This window comes from Equus przewalskii, chromosome 5 (assembly GCF_037783145.1).
Source record: "Equus przewalskii isolate Varuska chromosome 5, EquPr2, whole genome shotgun sequence".
NCBI classification, from domain to species: Eukaryota; Metazoa; Chordata; class Mammalia; order Perissodactyla; family Equidae; genus Equus; species Equus przewalskii.
In genome coordinates, this window is record NC_091835.1 from 63093117 (window position 1) to 63117102 (window position 23986).

The window sequence follows — 23986 nt, forward strand, 5'->3', positions numbered from 1 at the left end:
CTCTACACTTGAAGAGTATAAAAAAGAAACTGTGTAGCCCTTTGCATTTTACAAAGTGCCTTTCCACATCTTCAAGTCCTATCCCTTACTAGAAATCCTAAGCAAAGTGAAACTACGACAAACTAACCAAGTGACACAAATGTCAGAAGAATTGAGATGGACAATTAGACATATATCAACGTGATATTCCAAACTCATACTCTTGAAAAGATTAATTCTTGAAAAGATGTTTGAAAATCTTATCAGTTAAATTTAAACCCTACCATCTGAACACGTGAAATGAACTGTAACATTTCATTCTTTAAAGAAAAGTCATTCATTCAGAATTCATGTTGAACACATACCTAGTGAGTTTATTTTGCACGTGTGTGGCCGAAGTTAGAATATAGCAGAACTATTAAAATTGACAACAGCACAGAACTGTACCTTATCAATCTTCTCTTCCTATTTTGAGATGAGCCTTCATGCCAACCTTTTTCTAAGCCACATCCACTTACTATGATTTAACATAGTTTTTTTTTGTTTTTCAAACTTTTACACAAGTTGCTCCTCAGCTGGAAGATTTCCCACATTATCTGACAGTCTGCCCCATTTATGTGAATGCCTTGAGGTAATTTTAAGTACTAAGCATTCTGACGTACCTCCCCAAAACGCAAAGTTAGTTCAAGGAGGGCATTTACAAGTAGTATAACCTCACTATTTGCTCTATCAGTTCAAGTATTGGTGTAATACTATTTTTCCACAGTATTACTAAGTAACTTGTTGAAATATTAGTATGAGGATTTCCTAGTATGTTTATTGTAATTTGTCTTGAGTATTTTTGGAAAATAAAGTTATAACTCATAAAAATCTAAAATGTAATCTAAGCTTATACTTTAACTCATTCTTTACTCTAATGCTACTCTGGCCATGATAATTTACTCCTCCTGGCTCTGTTATTCCTGAAACAGCTTTTGACTGAAAATAGAATCCTCATGAGAAATGTTCCTCTAACATTTAACATTTACTCCAAAAAAATTTTTAAATAAGGAATATTAAAAGGTATTTTCCAAAGTAAATTTAACCTTGAAAAACTTAGGTATAATTAAAGGCAGTCACTAAATGAATATAAAATGTTAAAAACTAAAATTCTATGTGATATCTTAATAGCACCTAATGTCTTTACTACGGAATCAGTTTTTATTCATATCACTTTTTTCAGCTTTTATTAAGGCCACTATTGTTAGTTTTTGACAAAAGTGGGAAAATCAAACTTTGTAATCATTCGTAGGTTGAACTCTGATTTTCAAGCAGGTATTTTGTTATTTTGTTTTATACTACATCTCAGAATTTAATAAATCGCCACTTCTCAAAAGAATGTTCCTGTCAATCTTATTTAACACCAGGATGTTAATCTAACATCCGAGTACATTTGTGCATGTGCCAAAGACGTTTCAGACCGCAGACTAAAAGGTCAGAATGAGGGAGTAATTTTCCCTTCTGTTTTCTGGCTCTCTTCCAAGGAAGAAAAGTCCAAGAAAGTAGCCTTCTTGGGGTAGGTCCAGAGGTCTGGATGTTCGCCACATGAACCAGTGTATCTGTCGCCTGACCTGGCGGTGGGCCCAACTCTCACTCCAGCAGTAATGATCTTCACAAAGTGGAGCACAGGCTGGGACGAGACAGGAACATGGACCATCCCTGTGCAGTTTTCCCCTGCATTGGTACTCATGGTGAGGGCAGCCCACTCTCATTTCTAGGTGTCTTTAAATAAGGCTGCTTTTGAATGCTGCAATACTGAATCAGATTCTAATTGCAAATAATTACAATCTTTGTTCCCTCTTCACGAGGAAAGCATCACATGGCTACGAAGTAGAGAGCCAAAGATTAAAAATTACGTCACTAAGCATTTGCAATTAAGTTCTGTTTGGTAGGCCAAAGGAAAAGCAAAATGAGCTATACGGCTGATTAGTGATCTAAAGTTTTAGATAGAAAAATTTACATTTATTGCTCCCACAATCTATTGAGTAATTTTCACTTCTCTCATTTACATGGTAAGTAAATCTAAAACAATATTAAATGTATAAAACAAAAATGATGGCGTCCTTATACCGCTCATATGTCATGGTCCATCACTGTAATTGTTTCCTTCAACAGCCCCTCATCTTCCTTGCTCTTTCCCTATGCAACAGGGAAAACTTACACACCAAGTTCACTCACGGACAAAGACGCAAAAATTCTAAAGAAAACATTACCAAACCCAGTCTTGTAAGAACATAAGGTGGACTTGCCATTTGAGAATCAATGAACTGAACAAAGGGAAAAAATACATGATCACCTTGGTATATGCAAGGAGTTTTGATAAAATTCAACATTCATTCACAATTAGAATTCTAAAGCTAGGAATTTAGAGGAACTTCCTTAATCAGAAAAAAGATAACTAAGGAAAACCAACAGGCATTGCACATATTAAAAAAGGCTGAAAGCTTTCTTTCTAAACTTGGTGATGAGGCAAGGATTTTCAATTATTGCCATTTCCATTTGACGTTGTTCTAGAAATCCTAGCCAGTGAAATAAAGAAAAAGAAATAAAAGGTTCAAAGATTGGAAAGGAAGAAATAACTCTCTACATGACTGTTCATGTATAAAATCCATAAATATCAATAGATAAACTATTAAAATATTTGATTAAGGTTGCTGAATATAAGGTCAATATTAAAAAAAAAAGCCTGCATTTTTATATAGAATAATTGCAAAATGAAATTTCAAAAATTATACCACTTACAATAAAAAACACATACCCAGGAAGAAAACTAACAAAAAATGTGCAAGACCTCTACAAATAAGTCTATAAAATATTATATGGGAAATTGAGTAAGAATAAATGGAGGATACCCCATTTTGATGGATTAGAAGACACACTATAAAGATGTCACTTCACCAAATTATCTACTGAGCCAATAAAAGCCAATTAAAACCCTTTTTTTCCTTTTGTGAAAACTACCAAGCTGATTTTAAAATTTGTATGTAAATGCTAAGGGTCAAGAATAACCAAGACAATCTTGAAGAATAAAATCAAAGGTTTCTTCTAACACATTTCAAGACTTATAATCGAGCTGTAATATTTTTATGACAGTATAGTATTGGCACAAAGATGAAAATAGACCAGTGGAAGAAAAGACAATGTCCAAAACAGATCCACATACTGTAGGAACACTTTTCTGAATAAACGTTATATATGCTAAATTTTTAAAATTCCAATGAAATATATCAATTAACTTTTACAACAAAACAAAGTTTTATTTACTATTGCTTTTGATAGTTTCATTAAGTCCACTATTTTTGGATTTTGACCAAAGGAATAAATCAAAGTTTAAAATTTGTAGATTGAGCCCTTATTTTCAAAGAGGTATTTCATTTCATTTTATGTAATGCTATATCACAAAGTTTAGCATATCACCTTTTTTTTAATGACGGTATTCACAACAGGACTAGTCCCCAATAGGGAAGGCTAAAGATAGTTCATCTAAGTCTGCTTTGTAATATCTTAGTTTTATAGGTTTTATTCATGCAAATATTCTTGAACTCATTCCAATTAGCACAACATTTAAGGTCACCAATCATCCCTACTTTGCAAAATTCAATCACCAGTTCCAAATCCTCACGTTCTTTGAATTCTCAACACCATTTACCCAATTAATCAGTCCTACGTTTCTGAAAATCTTTCCTCACTTGGCTTTGGGGCACATATTCCTCACTTCTCTTACCATCTCCCTGGACTCTACTTTTCAATCTTCCTAGTTTTCTCCTCATCTCCCCAACTGCTAAACATTGGCATACCCTATAGTTCAGTCCTTGGACTTTTTCTCTTCTGTATCTAATCCATTCTCTACACAATTTCACACAGCCTTATGCTTTAAATATCATTTATATTCTAACTCCTAAGTTATCTCAAGCCCAGATCCCGCCACTGACCTTACAACTCATATATTCTATTGCCTACTTGACTTTTCTCCCCTTGGATGTCTAATTGGCACCTCAGACTCACAATGTCTAAAACCTAACTCCTGATATTCTCTCCTAAACCTGTGGTTCCCACAGCCTTCTCCATCTCAGTAAATGACAACTCTATTGTTCCATTTGTTCAGGCAAAAAAAACTTGGAATAAGCTGTGACAACTCTTACTCTCAACGCTTCATCAACCCACCCATCAGCTTGACCATCAAAATGTATACAGTATCCGGCCGCTTCTCACTAACTTCACGACTACCACCCTAACTCAAGACTTCAGTTCTCAACCTCATTATTGGAGTACCCTCCTAACCCTCCTTCTTCTGCCCTTGCTGAGAAAGATTTGCTTCTAGTCTTTTCTCTACATAACAGTCTGACTGAGCCCGTTAAAATAAAGGCTGATCACATCATTCCTCTGCTCAAAATCCTCCAGTGGCTTCCAGTGTTAGAGTTATAGCCAAAGTCGTTATTGTGACTTACAATATCCTGTGTTGAAGCAGACTCTCCGTGAACGTAAAGCAGCTTAAACTTCTGCTCTCTCACATACAAAGTCCATTTCTAAGGCTTTGAAAGGAATTCTAGAAATTTTGCATTAGCAATTTTTCTATTATTTTTATTAAAGCACCCCCACACACACAAATTTGTTTAATTTTCAGGCCCCACAACCTGGCTCCACCCATAACTACAGGATCTAGCCTTGCACTACCACTCACTTCATCTCCTACTGCCCTCTCTCCCTCCCTCACTGCACTTGTACACCTTGGTCACAGGACATGTTAAGCAGGCCCCAGCACCTTTGCAGCTTCAGTGAAGGAGGTACTCAATATTTGATAAATGAATAAATAAATCCATGTTGGGGCAAGATTGAGGCCTCACCCTCCAGAGTTATTAATGTGGAACAAGAACGATCTCCTCTTAGCAGTTAGCTTTTTTCTTCACTTATTCAATGCCCCCACCACCTCTCCCCCCCCCCACCCCTGAGAATGTGGAACAAGGAAAACCTGTACACGTCTCTTACCACTGCACTCTTCTTGCTTTCCTTCTCCTTTCTTCTCCTGGCCCACTGCGAGGAGGGAAACAGACAGGGTAGGCCTTTTATTTATTGACCCTACACCATAAGTTTTCTCCTTCCAGCTGAATGCTACGAACTGAGGCCTCCAGGGCTAGTAGTGGAAATACTAAAAAGATAATTCAGAGTTTTTTTCCATTTTCTTGTTGTACAATCAGACTTTGGAAGTCACAACTGGAATATTACCTTGGCCTTTCTATTTGCACTCTCCCCATCCCCCAAATAAAAAACTAAGGGGGACTCGTTAAGTAATCCCAATTTGCTGGAATAGATGCAAAATTTCTGAGTACCACAGCAGTGGAAAACTAGTTAACTGAGAACACTGAACAGTTTTACACTAAGAATATTGGTTCTCTTTCTTTTCCCGTCTCTTTCTTTACTATAGCCTGTATTTGAGTTATTAATATCTCAGTCCTTTATCCATTATATCTCTCTCTCAACACTAAGTTTAGCTGTTTATCTATTAAGGTCAAAAGTATCCTCTCCATTCTGTACTTCTCATCAGTTGTTGGCATCTCCTTTGCAGTGCTCAAAGACACCTCAAACACAATTTTTTCAACACCAGTATCACAACCATTCACCCTTTGTTGGTGCATGTTCTCATTTACCCAACCCAGCATCCATTCATCTAATTTCTCACAACAGTCTCAATTTCTCTTTGGGTACCTATCCTCGTCCACTCTTGGACTATAGCTCCAGTTGCACTGACCTGAGCAGGGTGGGTCTGGCTGATTACAGCTCTGCCTCCAATAACAGAAATTGGTTCAGGCCAAGTCAGGCCAAACCAAATAACCAGACGATACACCAGGACCTTAGTTTGAACTACTGGAGGAAATGTCTTCCAAAGATGCACTGGATTGCAGTTGAGTTAAAGCCCAAAGCCATTATCAAAACTTACAGAGATCTTCATGAGCTTGCTCCTGCTTATCTCTCCAGCATCAGGATCTTCCTGGCATCCCACAGTTTTTCTTAATTAACTACTTCTAGTTCCCTAAAGTAGTTCAAGCACTGTCTCATCTCCAGGTGTTTGCACATGTGGTTCCTTCCTTCTGGAATACTTCTCACCCTCTCCCTTTTCCCACCTAATTCCTACTCATCTTTTGGGTCTCAGACAATGAGTCATTTTCTCAAGTAAGCCTTCTCTGACTCCCATACCTGAGCTAGGTCTTCCTATGAGGTCCCAAGTCACCTTCTAAATGAACCTCGCCTTACACACTTACCTGTGAATAGAAAAGTTATTTCGGTACCCACAATTCCTCAACTGTTTACACAGCAATTATTATATCCATAACATAGTATTAATTGCTGTGAAGTATGTGAAAAATAAAATAAAATGTAATCTTTTACTTTAAGGAACATAAACACAGAAACTTAAAACTAATAGGTGGGATAGCAGAGGCATATAACAAATTGTAAAACATTGCAAGATACTATTAATTACGTACAGAATAAATAGTAAAGCCCCTAAATTGTGAGATATTCTATCATCAGAGATTCTGAAACCCACAGTCTTTATCTTATGAAATTATGAGCAGGTACATTAACCACAGGAGAATGAATAACATGCTAATGATAAAACAATCGAATAGCAATTTTCAGTAAAGCAAGAGTCTGTAATAAGGTACAATTAGTAAAAGAGCTTAAAACTAAATCACTCCACTCACATTTTTATCTCTATAAGTGAAGGGCGCCTTAAGTATTCAAATAAACTCACTTAGAGCAAAGGGATTTTTTTTTTAATTTGAGGAGACATATCTCACTGTGGAAGGAAAAGATTAAAGAGAAATTTCTTAAAGGATAAGTGACTAAGAGTATGACACAAGCCAAAGGAAATACAAGGTGGGAGACAGATCATTGAAGACTAAACACTGTTATAAGAAAGAGCAAATGGAGATGTATTCAGTTCTAGCACTGGAGGCTTACATTGCTGTCCAGTAAAAACTCACAGGAACTTCACCAAGTTGCAAATTGACTAAACACTCTACATAGGAATTTCAAAACAGGAAGTGGACCAATCTAAAGCAAAGACAGAAAAATTCTTAATGGAGGTAGAACAGACAAATAGATGCACAGTATATTTCAAAGAAGGGTTAACAGCCTCAGTCCCTCCTCAACAGATCTGATGAACACATGAACAAGAACAAGTTGACATGGGCCAGAAAAAAACATTAAAATTCCTAACAAATGAGAAGCTTTAATTAGTAGACAGTAAAAGGCAATTATCATAACAAATATGGAAAGTGGTTTGACACCATTATACTTAAGACACCAGTATAGCTTACTCTTCAATTAGGGTTTATAACTTTGATAGCTTCTTATACCTCAAGATTCATAATTCTCTCTTATTCATTTCCAAGCTGGCACAGAGAAAACATCAAGAAAAAACACTTTGCCTTCAAAACTAGAAAGGAATGAATCATTTCTACCCACAAAATGTTCTCTAGTTTAATGAGACAGTATGAAATACATAATCCTAGTATAAGAAAGGAAGATTTTTAAAAACTTAAATTCTTCAGAGTAGACAAGTAATCCTTCCTCAAAAGGACTGTTGTTACTGTACCTCAGATGCAGTGGATTAAAGTTAACTCCCATCTTACAGATTTTCAAAACGTACCTCTGATTGATTCCTAGCATACTGGTTTCCTTCCTCATTTGCCCATTTCACATAATTCACCCAGTATGGGAATCATCAATCTCATTAGAAATAAAACTAGAAAATAAAACTTCACAAAACCAGGCTTCAAAGTTCTGGGACATAGCCACAGACGTAATGACAACACAAAGTAAGCATCATATATCGCAGATTGATTCTCCTCTTTGGAATGCATTATTAAATACATGTACATTTAACTATTATGGCCAAAAGAACACACAACTGGCAAAATAGATCAGCTCATATGATAACCCTGTATGTATGAAACAAACAACTGTCACAACACCACTAGGTTTACTCCCCTTACAGAAAACATCTGTAAGCTGAAGATGATTATATCTCAGAATTACTCTAAGGCTCAATGAGACATGACTATGAAGAGTGCTTTGAAAAGTAGAAAGCTGTTCATGATATATGCGGTAGTTCTATTCCATAGGATTCACAACCTCAAAACCTTAAGATGCCAAATTTCACAATCTAGGATTTTTTCTTTGGTTTGGGACAAAATTTAAGTTAAGAACATTACTAATACGATAAGACTGAAAAATAGCTTTTAATAAACTACTTTTATGCACTTTAAAATACTAATTAACAAAGCAAGAGGGGAAACCTGAATGGTTGAGGTAAATAATTTGTTATTCAAATATATATGTCTTCTCTAGTTAATAAAGTAGGACTTTTTAAAAACACTTGTTAAGTTTCCATTACAGCATGGGCTTGATTTAGGCAAAAATTTGGACACTAAGAAAAAAGGCTTCCTTTGGGAGGTGTGGACAAACAGGGAGGTGTAGGAGAGACAATGGCTTCAGGTTCAGATGTACTGAATCTAAGATGCCACTGGGACATCCAAGAAAACATGAGGAGACAGTTATAGACCTGAGATTTAATCTTACAACAAGCTGAAGTTAAAACATTTTTTTAGATTATGTATCATTTAAATTAGTAGTTAAAATTAGGGAAATAGAAAAGATAAATCATGGAGACTATATAAAAATGATGGCCAAAAAGAGCAATTTTAAAAATTGCTTAACTTAGAACACGGGGAAGGAACAATGACAACCAGGAAGAGAAATGGAAGAATGATAAGAAAGAAAAGCAGTAAAGTATGTGAGAGAAGAGAAAGGAAGAGGGAAACTCAATTAGGAGGAGTTCAATAGTGAGAAATGTTCCTCAAAATGAAGTAACAGTAAGAGAGAGACTATGCTTTTGGCAAGTGAAGGTCATAAATGACCTTTGAGTGTAGTTTTAATCTTTGAGTGTAGTTTTAATAAAATGTGGGCAGAAGAGTGAGGCCTCGCTAGTCATTTCTATATATATTTAGAAGCTCGAGCTGACTCTTAAACACCACTAACAAGTTACTAGTTCAAAATAGTGGCCATGGTCATGCCTATATTTACAATTCTGTCCCTAGATTAACAGCACCTCCTTCTCTGCCCACAAATTTATAAAATGTTATAAGTATCAGGGACCTTAGAAATCACTAAGTGAGAGATTGCAAATGGGTGGTTAACAAGACAAATTCAGCTCTCATTTTTCTAACTTTTGTTTTCCACTTAAAAAATATCTTAGATTCCAACTTCTCAATAAAATAGAAAAGATTTGGTAATACTGCTCCCACATTTCTGATGCACCTTTTGCAAGAAGTATATATATTCCATTGCCCTATGGACACCTCGATGTCCCAATGACACCTCTCTTTACTCATTTCTGGTAACTGCCTGGTTCCTGTGGCTGTGAAGTATCTAAATGAGAAACTCCTAAACTTGACATTTAAATAGGAAACATTAAATCATTAATCATTCACTACCTACTCTAGGTTAAGACCCAGACAGATTAAGGCCTCAAAGTCAGTTAGTAGCAGAGCCAGAAGGAGAACTCTGTTCCCTGGCCCCTGCTTACTAAGTGAACTGCAGCCTCTGCTAAGGATGGTCAATTTCCCCAAACAGACGCTGATTAAATCACCTTTAAAGGAAAGGGAAATAATCTATATATAAACACAATTTTATTAAAAACACGGTTCTCATGCATTAACAGAAATATTATCTAAAAGGACTGCTCACACACGCACAAAAATCCTTACATCTCAAAGTTGAGGCAAAAGCTTTAAGGAAATTATCTTCAAATTTACTGCACGTGCACTTTACTTGTTTGACACTGAAATCCCTTTTGACGAGACAGTGGCTTTTTTCGATTCAGTCTCCCTGCCTTCAGGCTCTTCTCATTCAAATCCAAAACTGTCTTGAAAAAATAAAGCTGCCAGCTGAGTGATACAATTTTAAAAGATCATATGAAGTCTTCGCTTTCAAACTTCTGTGTTCCCCAACGCCTATGGGATAGCCCTCAAAACCCCAGTCCTTTCAGCTCTGCCTCCCTGTGCCTTCACCGCCTCTTCTTCCTCTACTTCCCATTTTCCTCCATGCACATCACGACTTGGAAGATACAAACACTATTCCCTCTTGAGAACTGTTCTAACCCACTTTTACAGATTTTGTAACTGATGATTTGGCATTCACTAATCACAGGACCAAACTAATAGCTAATGTTGTTAACACCTCCCCCCATAGTCCAGCTTTCACAGGCACATTAAAATCATGTAACAAACCTCCAACCACAACCCCCAATACCTGTGTTTCGCTTTCTGCCCAAGGGGCATCCCCACCTAACAACATCCCACCACTGTAGTAATAAAGCCTTTTGCCCGTGCTTTCCCCTCTCTCCTTCCGCCTCCTGATCAACCCAGATGCTTCCCCATGTGGCCTTGCGTTGTAGAGTGGGTCTGTTCTCTTGGGAGCTGTAAGCACAGTCATCCCTCAGTATCTTCAGGGGATTGCTTCCAGGACCCCTCACAGATACCAGAATCAAGTCCCAAGTACACGATCTGCAGAAGGTTGAATCCACAAATGCAGAATCATGGATTCAGAGACCAACTATAACAAATTCTTCTTTCAAAGGGAGTTATGTCCATGTCTGTCTTCTTACCATACTTGATGAAAACAAATCCTGGGTACATTTTTCATTCAAGCCCTCCCTCCCCCTCCTTTTTTATTTTTGCGTGGACAATGCCTACAAATCCTTCGCAATGGAGATTAAGTGGTTTAAATATCATTTGCGTAGTAAAACCTAAGGCAGTTTCCTGCTCAGCTTCGAGCTGCACACCGTATTGCTCCTAACACAGTTAGGGCAGCCTTGGCTCAGCCTTATAATTTTTCTGTTTTCATGTTCTTTTATACCCACCGGACTTTGAGAACCTGAATGAAAAGGCTCAAATCTTACCCAGCACAATCCTTTACATATATTAGGGATTCAAAGACTGTAAAAATAAATAAATTTAGAAAAAAATTAGGAAAAACATAGAAATTTTAAAGCTAGCCAACATCATCTCAAACCTGTTCTAAGATGTTTCATTTTCACTCACATCACGACCTCTGTTTTACTGTTCTACAAGTGTTCTCCGGTCCTGCCCCACGACACTGAGATGCGGGGGGCAGAGTGACAACAGAAGAAAGGTAGCAAAGCTCATCACATCTCCTGAGGGACATGGGCCAGTTCTGATTCGCTCATGGAGGGTAAGCAATAGCAGAACTACACTTAACAGAATCTAGAGATTTTTTTCATTCCTGTCAATCTTTTCAGGGCTTCCCTCCTCATTTGGGTTTTAATTTTGTCAGCGTGTGTGGTGGTAGTGTGGGGGGGTTGTTTGTTCATTTCCTGAGGTTTTTTTATGTGCTTGTTGTGCCATTTCCACTAGATTTTACTTGGAATATGTCTTACGTCTACCTGGAGCCTAGCATCCACAACAGCTAGGTTTGGCAATCAAACATAATTTGTACGGCCTCAAGGCACACTGTGAAATCTGATGTTGAAAATAATTTAATCTAATTCAGCAAGGCTGAAGCCACTATGAATTGTAACATATTAGGGTCATAATGAATTAAAACCATCAATAGAAATATGAAAAAAAAAAAGAAATGACTTTTCCTTTTCCACTTAATCCTCTTGGTTCATGTGCTAAATCTTCAGGCCTACCTATTTGAGGAATGCTCCTGAATGAAGGTTCATCTTTAAAATATAAGATCTTGCAAGTTTTTCTGGACAACAATGTGTGAATTAGGGAATAAAAAAGTCTTTGATAACATTTTACTAATTACATTCACAACTCTCCATTTTTACTAACAAAATGATTAGCAGCTAATTATTTAGACCATTAACTGATTGCCTTTTTTAGTGATTAAAACTGTATGTTAATTGTACCTAAAAATGGAGGCAATTTAAGAAGTGAAAAGAATACTACCTTTAACATTTTGTAGATAAATGTTGTGGGAAAATATACTATGACTAAAACAAAACTAAATCCCATAGCTTTCTATTTGCTTGTTATTTGCAGTTTTTATAACAAATCTTTAGTACAAAAATTTCTTAGACAAAAGGGCCTGGCTTTTCTTGAACCATTCTATTTCTGATAACGAACACTGATTGTGAATGCAAAACCCTGCATATCATTATGTGAAACATTTATGCATTCAGAGTGTCTACTTGGTGGTTTTCTTCTTAAGAAGCTAAACAATTCATTAAACAAGCTGCTCCTGAATGGTAGATCAGAACAAGCATAAGCTGCCTTCTGTAGAGTCCCATTGTAAGGCTGTACCCATTTGTGTTTTCTTTGAAGCCATAAAAATGAAACCCTTATGCTCATATTAAAAGCATAAGAAAGACATCTATTATGTCAATAGATTTAAAACACGGCCTGAGACACAGTGAGAACCACTCCAAAATGGCACCCTTATAATAGCAAAGGTTAAGAAGTGCATTCCCAGGGAAAACTTTCAAAGGCCTACATATCATTATATCCCAAAACAGATGGCACCACAGTGTTTAGAACTATAGTTTATGGACACCTACAATCTCAAATAAATCCTTTCTAATCCCGCTCTTTTGTCCAGATTTTGTACTTTGATGATAACTGCAGTTGCCTTTCTCCATTCTTCATAGAATGACATAAGTGATATGGTGAAAATTCGTGTATATATATGGACACAACTCTTAATACAACTTCCATGTAATGTACAAGTATTTTCCTAACAACAAATTTATATCTTAAAGAAATCTATGATTCTTAGATTCTAATCTACTACAAATCTCCAGTAGTCTGAATTTTCCAGGAAAAAATGATAAAACATCTCTCTCTCATATACTGCTGGAAGTATAAATTGATAAAAACCACTTCACAAAACAATGTGGAATTATCTAGTATCTATGCGTATTCTCTGGAGAAACTCTCAAACACAGGTGATGGGGACAAGAAGATTCACACCAGCATTGTTTATAATAGCGAAAAACTGCAAACCACCTAAAAGTTCATCAACAGGAAAACGGATCTATGAGATATACTCAGACAACGAAATACTGGACAGCAATAAAAATGAATGAATTGCGGCTACATGCACAAATAGAGACGAACTTAAACCATGCTGAGCAAAATGGGTAACTCACACACAACTATATACAATGTTTCCTTTCTATAAGGGTAAAAGCATACAAAACTGAGGGTGTTATTGTTATTTAGGTTCAGGTTTTTTTAATTATCTAAAATTCTGTTGAGAAAAATTAAATCATACTAGTGTGACTAAGAGATTGAAGTAAAAACCTTTTGTGGTTATTTGCTACAAATCCCATATACTGAATACTTTTTGTATTTAAATTTAGTCTACTACAATGAAATTGCCTACAGACATTAGATAGTTTCTAATGGCTCCTTACAAGTTAAGAAAACTTAAAATATCATATACTTCAGTAGTTAAGGAAAATAGATAAATTCTAACCTATAAAAACATTTAAATAGTATCATAATTTAACCCAAATAGTTTTACTTCATAATTTACCTGAAACTTCACAAGGCTTGTGCGATTGTAGAAAATAGTTCCTCTTTAATTCCTGTCTGTATATAAGATGTGGCTTGTTATGATCATCTTCATTTTCACTCCCATCTGCCTTCATTATAGGTTCTAAGAAATATTCACTATCATGTGTTTTAAATGTTCCCATCTGAAAATAAAGAAAATAAAAATTACCTTTTTTTTTCATCACTAAGAAGAGAAAGCCAGAAGTCTGTTCACTGAATGTCATCAAATGAACATAGTATCCCTTCCATGACTTACTTTTCTCTCTCCATTCTTATGTATAAAGTCACGAACACTGGACAGGATTCCAATAGGCAGTCAAGATGGTAGGCACTCCAGGTATAAAGAACAGCACAATAGCACCAAAATGGCAAAAAGTCTAGCACATTGTAGAAGTAAAAGATTTGTTTGGTTTGGTCTGTGTAAGGTAGTAGTGAGAGACAAGACTTAAAAGGTAGACTGGGGTCTTTTTAGAAAAGAGAGATCTTGAAGGTGATACTAGCAATTCAGAAATTATTTGTAAGCAATTGGGGAGCCATTGCAGAGTTTTCACAAAGACCTGTCTTCTGATTCCAGAATCCAATAGCCAACCTATTTGTATTTCCGCTTAGATAACTAGTGGCACTTGCAACCTTAATATATCCCAAGCCAGACTCTGGATTTCCAGTCCAAACCTGCTGTTTCTGCAATGCTCTCTACCTCAGTAAACGGCAACAGTATTATCCAGATTTCTCAGGCCAAAGACCCTAGAGAGAGAAATCATCGACGGCTCTCTCTCTCACATACCATATTCAATCCATCTAGAAAAAATAATGTGGATTCATTCCACAGGATAAATTCCAAAGGAAATAACATTTACAGAGTTATTGACTATAGTATTGTTTTTAATAGCAAAATATTGGAACCAATTCGAAAGTCCAGTGATAGGGTCTATTTACATAAAGTATAGTGCAGCTGTACAATGGAACATCTATGCTTATAGACAAAAAGAGAATCAACATTCCATGTAGTGATGTGGAAAGAGCTCCAATGCAAGTATTAAACCAAAATATAGAACAGGATGTATAGTTCACTACCATTTGTGTAATAAAGGAAGAAAAACAAAAGCTAAGTATTTCTTTTGCCTGGTTGGACTTACTAGAAACGGTACAGGTGGAGGGGGCAGAAGGCAGGCGGATTCAGGATGGACTAGGGATAGCATCCTTCTTACCTCAGGCGCTTCACAGATAGGCTGTGCCACTGCCTAAAATATTCCCCCAATTCCCACCCTTCACCTCATCCCCCTGCCTCATCCCTCTCTGCCTGCCTGGCTCCATCTCACCTTCAACTCTCAGCTTAAATAGCGACTACCCAGAAAGGTTTTCCTTGACCAGCTATCTGGGTAACCACATCCCTAGGCCTACTTCTGAAAATATTACTTCATAGTACTGTTTGATTTCTTCAGAGCTTTGATTATGTGCTGCATTTATCTATTTGTTCACTATTTATAATTATCCTCCCTCATTAGACAGGAGGCCTCATACAGACAGAGACCTAGTCCTGAACTTCCATTGCCTGATTCAGTACCTGACGCATAGAAGGCATGATACACAGCAAATATTTGTTGACCCATGAAAGCTATTTCCTACTTTTTGTAAACTCAGCTCATGTTGAGTAGAGGTAGGACATCAATTTGGACACACAAGCTGAAGCTAGAATATGGAGACTGCTGCATGCAGGGATATTTTAATTAGGAAAGTCCATAAACTTGAGTGAGGAAAACATTACATCCTTATCATTAACCTCTAATTGAAATCTGGCATTTTCTTCAGCTGTGAATGTTGGCAACAAATCCCAGTGACGTTGCCAATGGAAAGCACAGATATTTTCATCACATGAAGATGTCTGAGATCTCAAAATACTGTTTATGCTCAACAATATTAAGATGGTTATTAGTTCTGCCATTTGATCTTATTTGATGTGCTAAGTAAAAATTTATGTAACTATTTTTAATATCTTGATGACTATATTTCAGTATAATTGGTTTATTTTGTTTTTTATCTTAGGCACTTTAAAACATTCTGAGGAGGGTTCCGCTGGTGAATTATTAAAGGGTCTGAAGATAAGTGGGAGGAGGGAGGAGAGTCAAGGCAATAGCTTTGGAAGATGAAATACTATCATTGCGCAGCTGAGAGGAGACCAACAGGCGGGTTGTTTTAGCCATCGAGGTACGAAATAAGAGCCTGCACCTGTTTGCAGTCACCAGTGGAAACAAGCACTCAAATGGTCAGCTTTTGTAAGCAGACCCCTTTCTCTAGTCTGGTAAGGCTAAATCATTGAGGGTAGGCATTTACAATAATATTAATAGCTAACTCCAATATATGCACCAGGCACCTTTCACGTATATTTATAATGTATTTCAACCTACCAATAACTCTTTGGGGTGAGTTCTATTATTAGCCTCACTTCACAGGGGAGACAAATGAGGAACAGAGACGTTTCATTTGTTCACGTCTCACATCTAGTAAGTGGCAAGACCAAGATGTGAACCCGAACAGCCCGGCTCACAATTCGTCCCTTAACCCACGGCACTGTACTAGTTATCATGTTCCAATTTTGATAACTCTACAGAACAGTTGACGAATATTTATTGAGTACCTATATTATGTGCCAGGCACAGTTCTAAGGACTAGATACAGAGGTGAACATGACAGAATCCCTGCTTCAAAGAATTTATACTTACATGGGAACAGATAGACAATAAATAAAAATATCACATGCCAGGAGGTAAGAAGTGCAATGAAGAAAATAAGGCAAGGAGACAGAATCACAGAAGGTGGGGTGGGGAGGCACTCCAGGCTGAGACTGGAATAATGAGGAGGGAGCCATGGAAAACTCCGGGAGAACATTCCAAACAGAAGGAGCAGCGACTGAAAGGCCCAGTGACGGGGAAAAGCTTGGCAGGTTCAAGTGATAGAACAGTGAGGCTGAAGCTGTGCCAACAAGGGGATATGCAGCAGAAGGCAGAGCTGGCCAGACAGGGGCCAGTGGGACTCATTATGCTGGACATCGAAAAGCACTCATCACATTTCAGGATATCAAAATGTACACTTATCTACATTTAAGGCTGTGCAATTTTCCACTTAGAAAAGCATATTTCTGTGAAGAACCAATTCAGAAATGAATTACGGACACCATGATAAGCACAGTTTTAGTGAAGAGGCTTCATTTCTGCTTCCTAATTATATCTTAAAGTTTAGAGCTAACTTTGAAATCATTGCTCTAAATTTCATCATAAATAAAGATATTTTAAATCACCATTTTAACTGAGTAAGCACTTAAAGCCATTTAAATGGTTATATAGTCATAAAGTTCTCTTTACACCCATAATTATTACTACATCAATGTCTCCTTAAAGGTAGCAAAGTCTTTTCTATTTTTACAGTTCCAAACCTAAACCATTGCCTGAAACATAGCACTCAATACATACCTGTAGAAACTAACATTTTTGTAACAAACATGATAGAGTACCTGGGTTTTTTCCCCAAATACCCTTCAGTAATCCTTTGTGTGTGTGTGCGCGTATGAGAAAGATTGTCACTGAGCTAACGTCTGTGCCAATCTTCCTCTATTTCATGTGGGATACCTCCAGAGCATGGCTTGACCAGCATTGCTAGGTCCATACCCGGGATCAGTGTCTCCTTTTTTTGCTAACATTCTTAAGTTATGGTAGTTTGGGGATTTGTCTGAGATATTTACATAATTATATTTTCTTTCAGTGCCGAAAGGTAAAATGTTTAGGCACTTCTTGGTTATAGAATGTGCTAATATGTTAGGACTAGACATTTTTTAAAGGCTTAAAAATTAATGAAATTCCATTATATATACTAAAATTGTAGTCTGAAATAAAAAAAGCTATATACATTAAGAATTCATGCACTTCTTGGATACTTTTCTAGTGGCCTATACTCTAGTATATTTAATTCTACCAGTGCTCGTCTTCCAAATATAACTACAAATCACTTCTTTCCAACATATGCCAAAATTACAGCTTTCTCTGCCTTCCCAGAAAGATAATTGCAACTACACTTATAAATTACAGAAACACTAGTTTTGAAACCCAAGTAGATGGACCCATGGAAAATCACTATCTTTAAAAAGTATGCTGTAGGGAGGAAATATGATAGTATCTTGGTAAAAGACACAAATAGATATGAGGCAGCTTGTTACTTATCTAAATGCACCTACAAAACTCCTCTGAATAACGTCTCACTTTTCCCAAGAACACTAAAAATATCTATACCTTGGAAATATTTTTATATAATCCCTTGGATCAAAATTTGACTATGAGTTTCTTCTTATATTGTTCCAGTGAAACTGCACAAGTCCAACCCGTATTCTCATGTGAGCAGTGAATATCGTTCTATCTAGAGTCCATCAGCACCCCATTTTAAGTCAAGCTAGAACACTCTAGCCTGCTAAGAATATTACCTTTATAACTCAAAGGCTGTTTCTTCAACAAGACCTTTATGTTTTAAAATACTAAGTTCAAGAAAAAAAAATGAAGGGGTAATTAGACACCCATGATGATGGATTGTAATTAGTCATTGGGTGGTGAACATGACGTAAGTTAAACAGAATTTGCAATATATTACAATATACACTTGAAAGTTATATGATGTTATAATCCAATGTCACTGCAATAAAAAAAAAGAAAAAAATGGGAAATAACTTGTTCTCAAAGGGATTTCCCTGTATTTGTCAATGAAGGACTTAAAAGTATTTTATTTCCATCAATATTTCTATAACCCACTCTACTGCATAGGACTTTCTGTTCAAAGAATAAAAATTAGATATTTTTAATTTAATATTTTAATTTTAAATATTTGCCTAAGGCTCCTAAGGAAGTTTTCTTTTTTTTTTTTTTTAACTTGGAAAGGAACCTGGTAAGGAATTGGAGGGCTAACAAAACAGGTGGTTCACAGAATTATATTTAGAGCACGCCATATTTTTAGCCACCTGCCTGTCTGCAGATGGGCTCTGCAATTTGATTCATGAGAAATGCCAATCAAATTCGAAACACTTTCTTTTGGCGACTATTAAAAGCAACAAAACTAGTTTTCGCTTGGGCAAGAGTTTCCCAATTACTTGGAGCAATGATCTATTTGCCAAGCTGTTTTGAAAGGCAGTAAATGATTATACAACTGGTTCTAATTTACTCTCAGAGGGCAAGATTTTTATATGTTTAGAGGAAAACCTATCGTTTTTCCAAAATATTCTTATTTCAGTATCGTGGCATTCATGCACATATATTTTTTCCAAATACATGGCAAACATATGTACTATAACCATAAGCAATAACATACTCTCAGATTTCATTAAAGGGTAAAAACAACAAGTACAAAATATAAACTGTTTGGACTCTTCTCCTAAATCTTTTATAGTTATCACATTAGCACTGGTACCTAAAGAACAACATTCAAAAATAAGGTACTATTGAACAAGGCAATCAGAGCCTATATTAAGAAATCATTTTAGTAGCAAATCGTTCCCAACCATTAATAAAATTGGATTTTTACTTAAGGGTTGGATCACTGGTAATTACTACCACGAAGATTAAGATAGTTTGTGTTTCGATCTTTAATCATAAGTCATACAATGAAAATCAGTTTGACGCTATTTGTAACAACAGAGCCTGAGTATGAGTCCTCAGTTTGCACTCATGGAACCCTGGACAAGTCACTCCATATCTCGGGCCCTCAGTTTCATGACTTGTAAAACAAAATAGAAATAACTCTATCTACCTAATGCCCTGAAAAAGGCAATGTGTGTTAAAGTGATGTCAATAACTTTCGAAATTGAATGTATTTTGAAATAGGATGAAAAATTCTTTACTAAAAACAGATGTTACAGCCATCGTTTTTACCCTAGGCAGAGTCTAATTGTTGTATAATAAAAGATCATGAAGATTAACCCTGAGACTTTTTTATTTGGGGATACTCTGTTCAATGCAAAAGGTTTTTCTTCTTGACGGTTCCTCATTATAACACCACTGATCATGCCTAGGAAATAGTGTATTATATGCAAGCACACACTGAATGAATGAATCAATGATATGAAAACATAATTAGCTCCAGAAGCCTAAGCAGAAAGTTCATTGTAAGATTTTTAAGAAGATGGATCTCTTCTCTCCTCTAGCAGCATTCTTTATTCCCCCTTCCACAGCACAATTCCAGATCTCCAGTATAAAAGTGAGAGAAGACAAGAAAGAGGAAATGTGTCACTGATATCTCACCTAAAAAGAGACTGCTCTCACCAAGTCTTTGCCCATGAGGATCAAGAAAATAAGAAAGATTTGTGACTCAGCTACCCAAGATTTATGTAGCCAAATGACTGAGGTTCAAAGAGGGTCCCAGCAATGTCAATAACAAGGAGTAAATTCCATAATATTTCTTTCTGGTAGGCACTGAGGTGTTTTTGAAATCATATGAACTCTTTACAAGTAGAGAGGAACTGTCAAAGAAATGACCCTTCTTGTGGGGTCCGGGTAGTAGTTCTCAGGATAGCCTCTTCCAACCTCTTACTAAAATATCTGTGAAGACATGAAACCTAATGTCATTATAACAATTAGAAAGTTAAAACAAGAAATCATCAAGAACTACTCTGTAGGTGTACTATAACACAAATATTCATCATATATTGTCAAAATGTTATGTCAATATTACTTAAGATATATACATATAGTATCTAGAGGGACATAAGCCTCACACCTGCCAGACCATCTGTCATATTTGTAGTACATATTTTCCCAGTTTATCTTTTAGTTTATAGTTATTCTGACATATGGTACTCTTCAATTATTATTTAGGCAAATATGTCCATTTTTTCATTTGTGACGTCTCCTCCTTTGTATTTTTCTCTCTTAAAGGTTACAACATATTGTAATTTTGTTCTTTAACACAGCTGGAATTATATTTGGCTTACCAGTAAGATAAGAATTCAATAGTTTGTTCTTTAAGAGATTCTTGGCATTCACAAACTTAATATAAATGCCTTTTAGGCTTTGGCAACTGTCACAGGAAACTAACAAAGCAATTATCAACTTGATCTATCAGAAGTTAGCTAAGTTTTTGAGGGACTATATTGTCAAAGAAACCATGAGCCTGGACTAAAGGAGCCTTGACTGCTTTCACTGTAAAATAACCTATCGACCATCAGAATTACCCCAGTATTCCTGAAGCCCCCACCTGGACAGCATCCTCCCCAGAATCTATTTTAGATGTGGCCATGGAAGAGGACAGGCAAGCCCCTCCCAGAGAGCAGAACCAGGGGCCTTGGTGACTGATGGACTTCCCAGAAAGATGAATCAAGGTAACCAAGCAACTCTCCTCCTGCCAGGGTAGTGGGTCTCCACAATCCCCCCGCAACTAGGAATCCAAAATTGCTATAAATCAGTGACTACTAGGTGTCTCCGCTTCTTTCTGTAGGAGGTAAAGATTGGGTTGGGAAAGGTGCAGATACTATCTCTTTAATTTGTTAGTTGCTAAGCCACAGAGAGCCATATCTGGACTTTATGGAGAAAACTGCATTACCCAGAGATCCTGGAATTCGAGCCAGAGAGAGAGCCCCTGTGGGGCTGTCTCCTTGTAGACAAGATGAGTATGTATGATGTGGAGAAAAAGAACAAAAATTTAGCGGACGTTTGGTCAGGACCAAATGTCCTACAGGGAGAGCAAAGGGATATTTGGTGAATAGAAGGACAGTCTGCGGTAAAGACTGTTTATGATCACCAGTATTTACTCTTTTCTCTTCCTCCAGGGCATATCACTGCCCCTCATTTTCCAGCCTTCTGCATCCAGATAGAGCCAGGCAACAGGTTTTCATCAATAGAATGTATATGGAAGTGGTGTGTATTCCCTTTGGACCAACGCAGTCAAGAGCCAGTATGCCTTCTCCATGCTATTACTATGGTAGTAAAGCATTTATGTACCTCATGAGTATTTTTAATGAATAAGTTTAATACTGTTGGAATAAGGATATTACTGTACCACCAATATCCAACAGTGGCAGGTACATAAGTGAATGATAAGTATTTGTTGAAAAAGAATGAATTATCTGTTTCTTCCTCCGAATACCAGTATGAATTGGACAGCTTAATTAAATATAGTTTATGGAAAATAGTTATAAGTAAAAGAGGAATAAAGCCACAAGTAACAAGGGTGCAGTGTAAGCCCACATGAATGAAGTAATAAACGGAACACAATTAGCTTAGATGTCATCTGAAAAAGATTTAATCTATACAAAATTTTTAAATATGTCCAAGTACTTCAACTAAAATTGCTAAAATAATTTTCTTGCATTGAATGACTGATATAAGGAAGAGGCAGCCTAATTACTTGGCACATATTAAAAGCTGCTTTAGCTCACCCAATTCATGTTGTGTTGAGCATTTCTATATGCTGTATTGGGCACTAAAATGAATATGACTATCATCCCTCCACTTAAAAATCTATAAATGAGATAGAAATGTAGGCAAATAACTATAATTCAATGTGTGATGCATTAAAGAGTCCAGTGGTGGAACAAAGGAAGGCCTGGTCAGCTCTGTCTAGAAACAGAGCAGGGAAAAGAAAGGAAGGCTAACAGTGGATCTGGACGGATAGGTAGGAGTTTAAAGGAAAGCACGTTCTAGACAAAAAGAAAAGTAGATAGAAATTCAAACAACTATGAAGATTATAGTAAACCTACAACAGAATCAAATTTTTTAGAATAATTCTGTCTTTCTTGCCACCTGTTCCTCTGTCATTACCTCTCTTGGAGCACTCTGTCATTTAAGTCAGTCATTAGAAGCATTGAGATCGCCTCCTCTTTTGGTCCAACATTCTAATGGGTCTCCTACAAGGTTGCTCGACTTCAACACTATTGACATTTTGATAATTCTTTGTTGGACGCTGGTCTGTGCATTGTGGGATGTTTAGCAACATCCCTTGCCTTTAACCACCAGATGCCAGTAACTTCCCCCCTCCAACACACACACAGTTGTGACAGCCAAAAGTGTGTCTAGGCATTGTCAAATGTCTGCTGGGGTGCAAAACCGCCTCCAGTTGAGAACCACTGTTCTACAGTAGTGCACCTTCCATGGGCACCCGCTCTTCTCCTTCTCCACTACAACCACGCTATTTCAAGTGGCCTCTCTTCCTTACCCATAGCAGACTGTAATGATGGCCCTCTCAGTGAGTCACGGCCTCCCCTGTACCCTGTACAACGTTGCATAAGGGAAGAGCCCTTCTAAACCATCATGTACAGTTTAAGCCCTCACGCCCTTACAATGCATTCCAGGCCTTAATCTGATTTCAACCTTACCTTTTACCCGTGTCTCCCGATCCACTCTACTTTTCAGCTTGACAGACCCACAAGAAGCCCCTGAGTTTTTCCTATCCAAATCGTTATTCATCCCTCAAAGTCTGGTTGAAAAGCCTTCTCCGGCGCAGGTCTCATAAGTCTCCTAATCAGTCCTCCCTCGAAGTTCACACAGCACTTTTTATACCAGTCCCTTAACAGCATTTAACAGACTATTTTCGTTAGGTGTGTGCCTGACGTCACTATGTTGTGGCCCTGAGAATGCTGAGCATACCTGACCAAGGGCCCCAGCTGCTGAGCTTTGAAGTCCATCACAGTGTTTGCACCCTGGCCATCTCTCCCAAGGGCAATTCCCAGTCAGTAACTGAGTGTGGCAAGAATACCAAGGGTAAACTCATTCTTAGGAGGCACGGGACTCCTCCCAGCCGAATGTGGCTTGAGGCGGGCTTTGCTGATCCTTGCTTAGACCGCCCAGCAGCCTAGGATGCTTCTACCCAACATTCTCCTCCTCTCTCCACCTGTTTCAGACTCAGACTTCATTGTTCTCTCCTTATTTTCTCTAGCATAAGCACTTCCCCTCAATATAACCCTTGCATGTTTAATCCCATCTGCCATCTGCTTCTTGGAGGACATAGACAAACACTAGAATGGTAAATGCAGAGGTATAAGAAATTCTCCGTAGTGTTGTTTGACTGAGTACACGAAGAACTAAAGGAAGTCCTTATGAATTTTTCCAACAAAAAAACTATGAATACAGAATGGTGTGTGTAATGATCTGTGGCTACATTAATTTTAGGCAAATAGGAAGGTTAGAAAACAAAACTAAAATTTTCCCAGAATAGACAAAAACCCAGTGAAGACATGACTGATAGTTTCCAGTTATTTCCTGTCAGAACAAGAAGTTACTGGAGCAACTCAATCAGTCATCAGAGGGCATTAGCTAGCGCCTGAATGGTTCATACGAGAAACTTCAAAAAAGTACACATAGCCACTGCAAGCTACTCCGTGAGAATACTGTATAAGCCAGATGCAATGTCTGGTT

General features: G+C 37.1%; 1 protein-coding gene across 2 annotated transcripts in view; it reads right to left on the reverse strand.

The window, feature by feature from the left end:
• Positions 1-23986, reverse strand: part of ADAMTS20 (ADAM metallopeptidase with thrombospondin type 1 motif 20) — a 163783-nt gene that overhangs the window by 133954 nt on the left and 5843 nt on the right. For both annotated transcript variants that reach the window (XM_008514714.2, XM_008514712.2), the window contains exon 3: positions 13588-13750. In XM_008514714.2, the coding sequence (XP_008512936.1) occupies positions 13588-13750 (163 nt within the window). The remainder of the gene's footprint in view (positions 1-13587; positions 13751-23986) is intronic.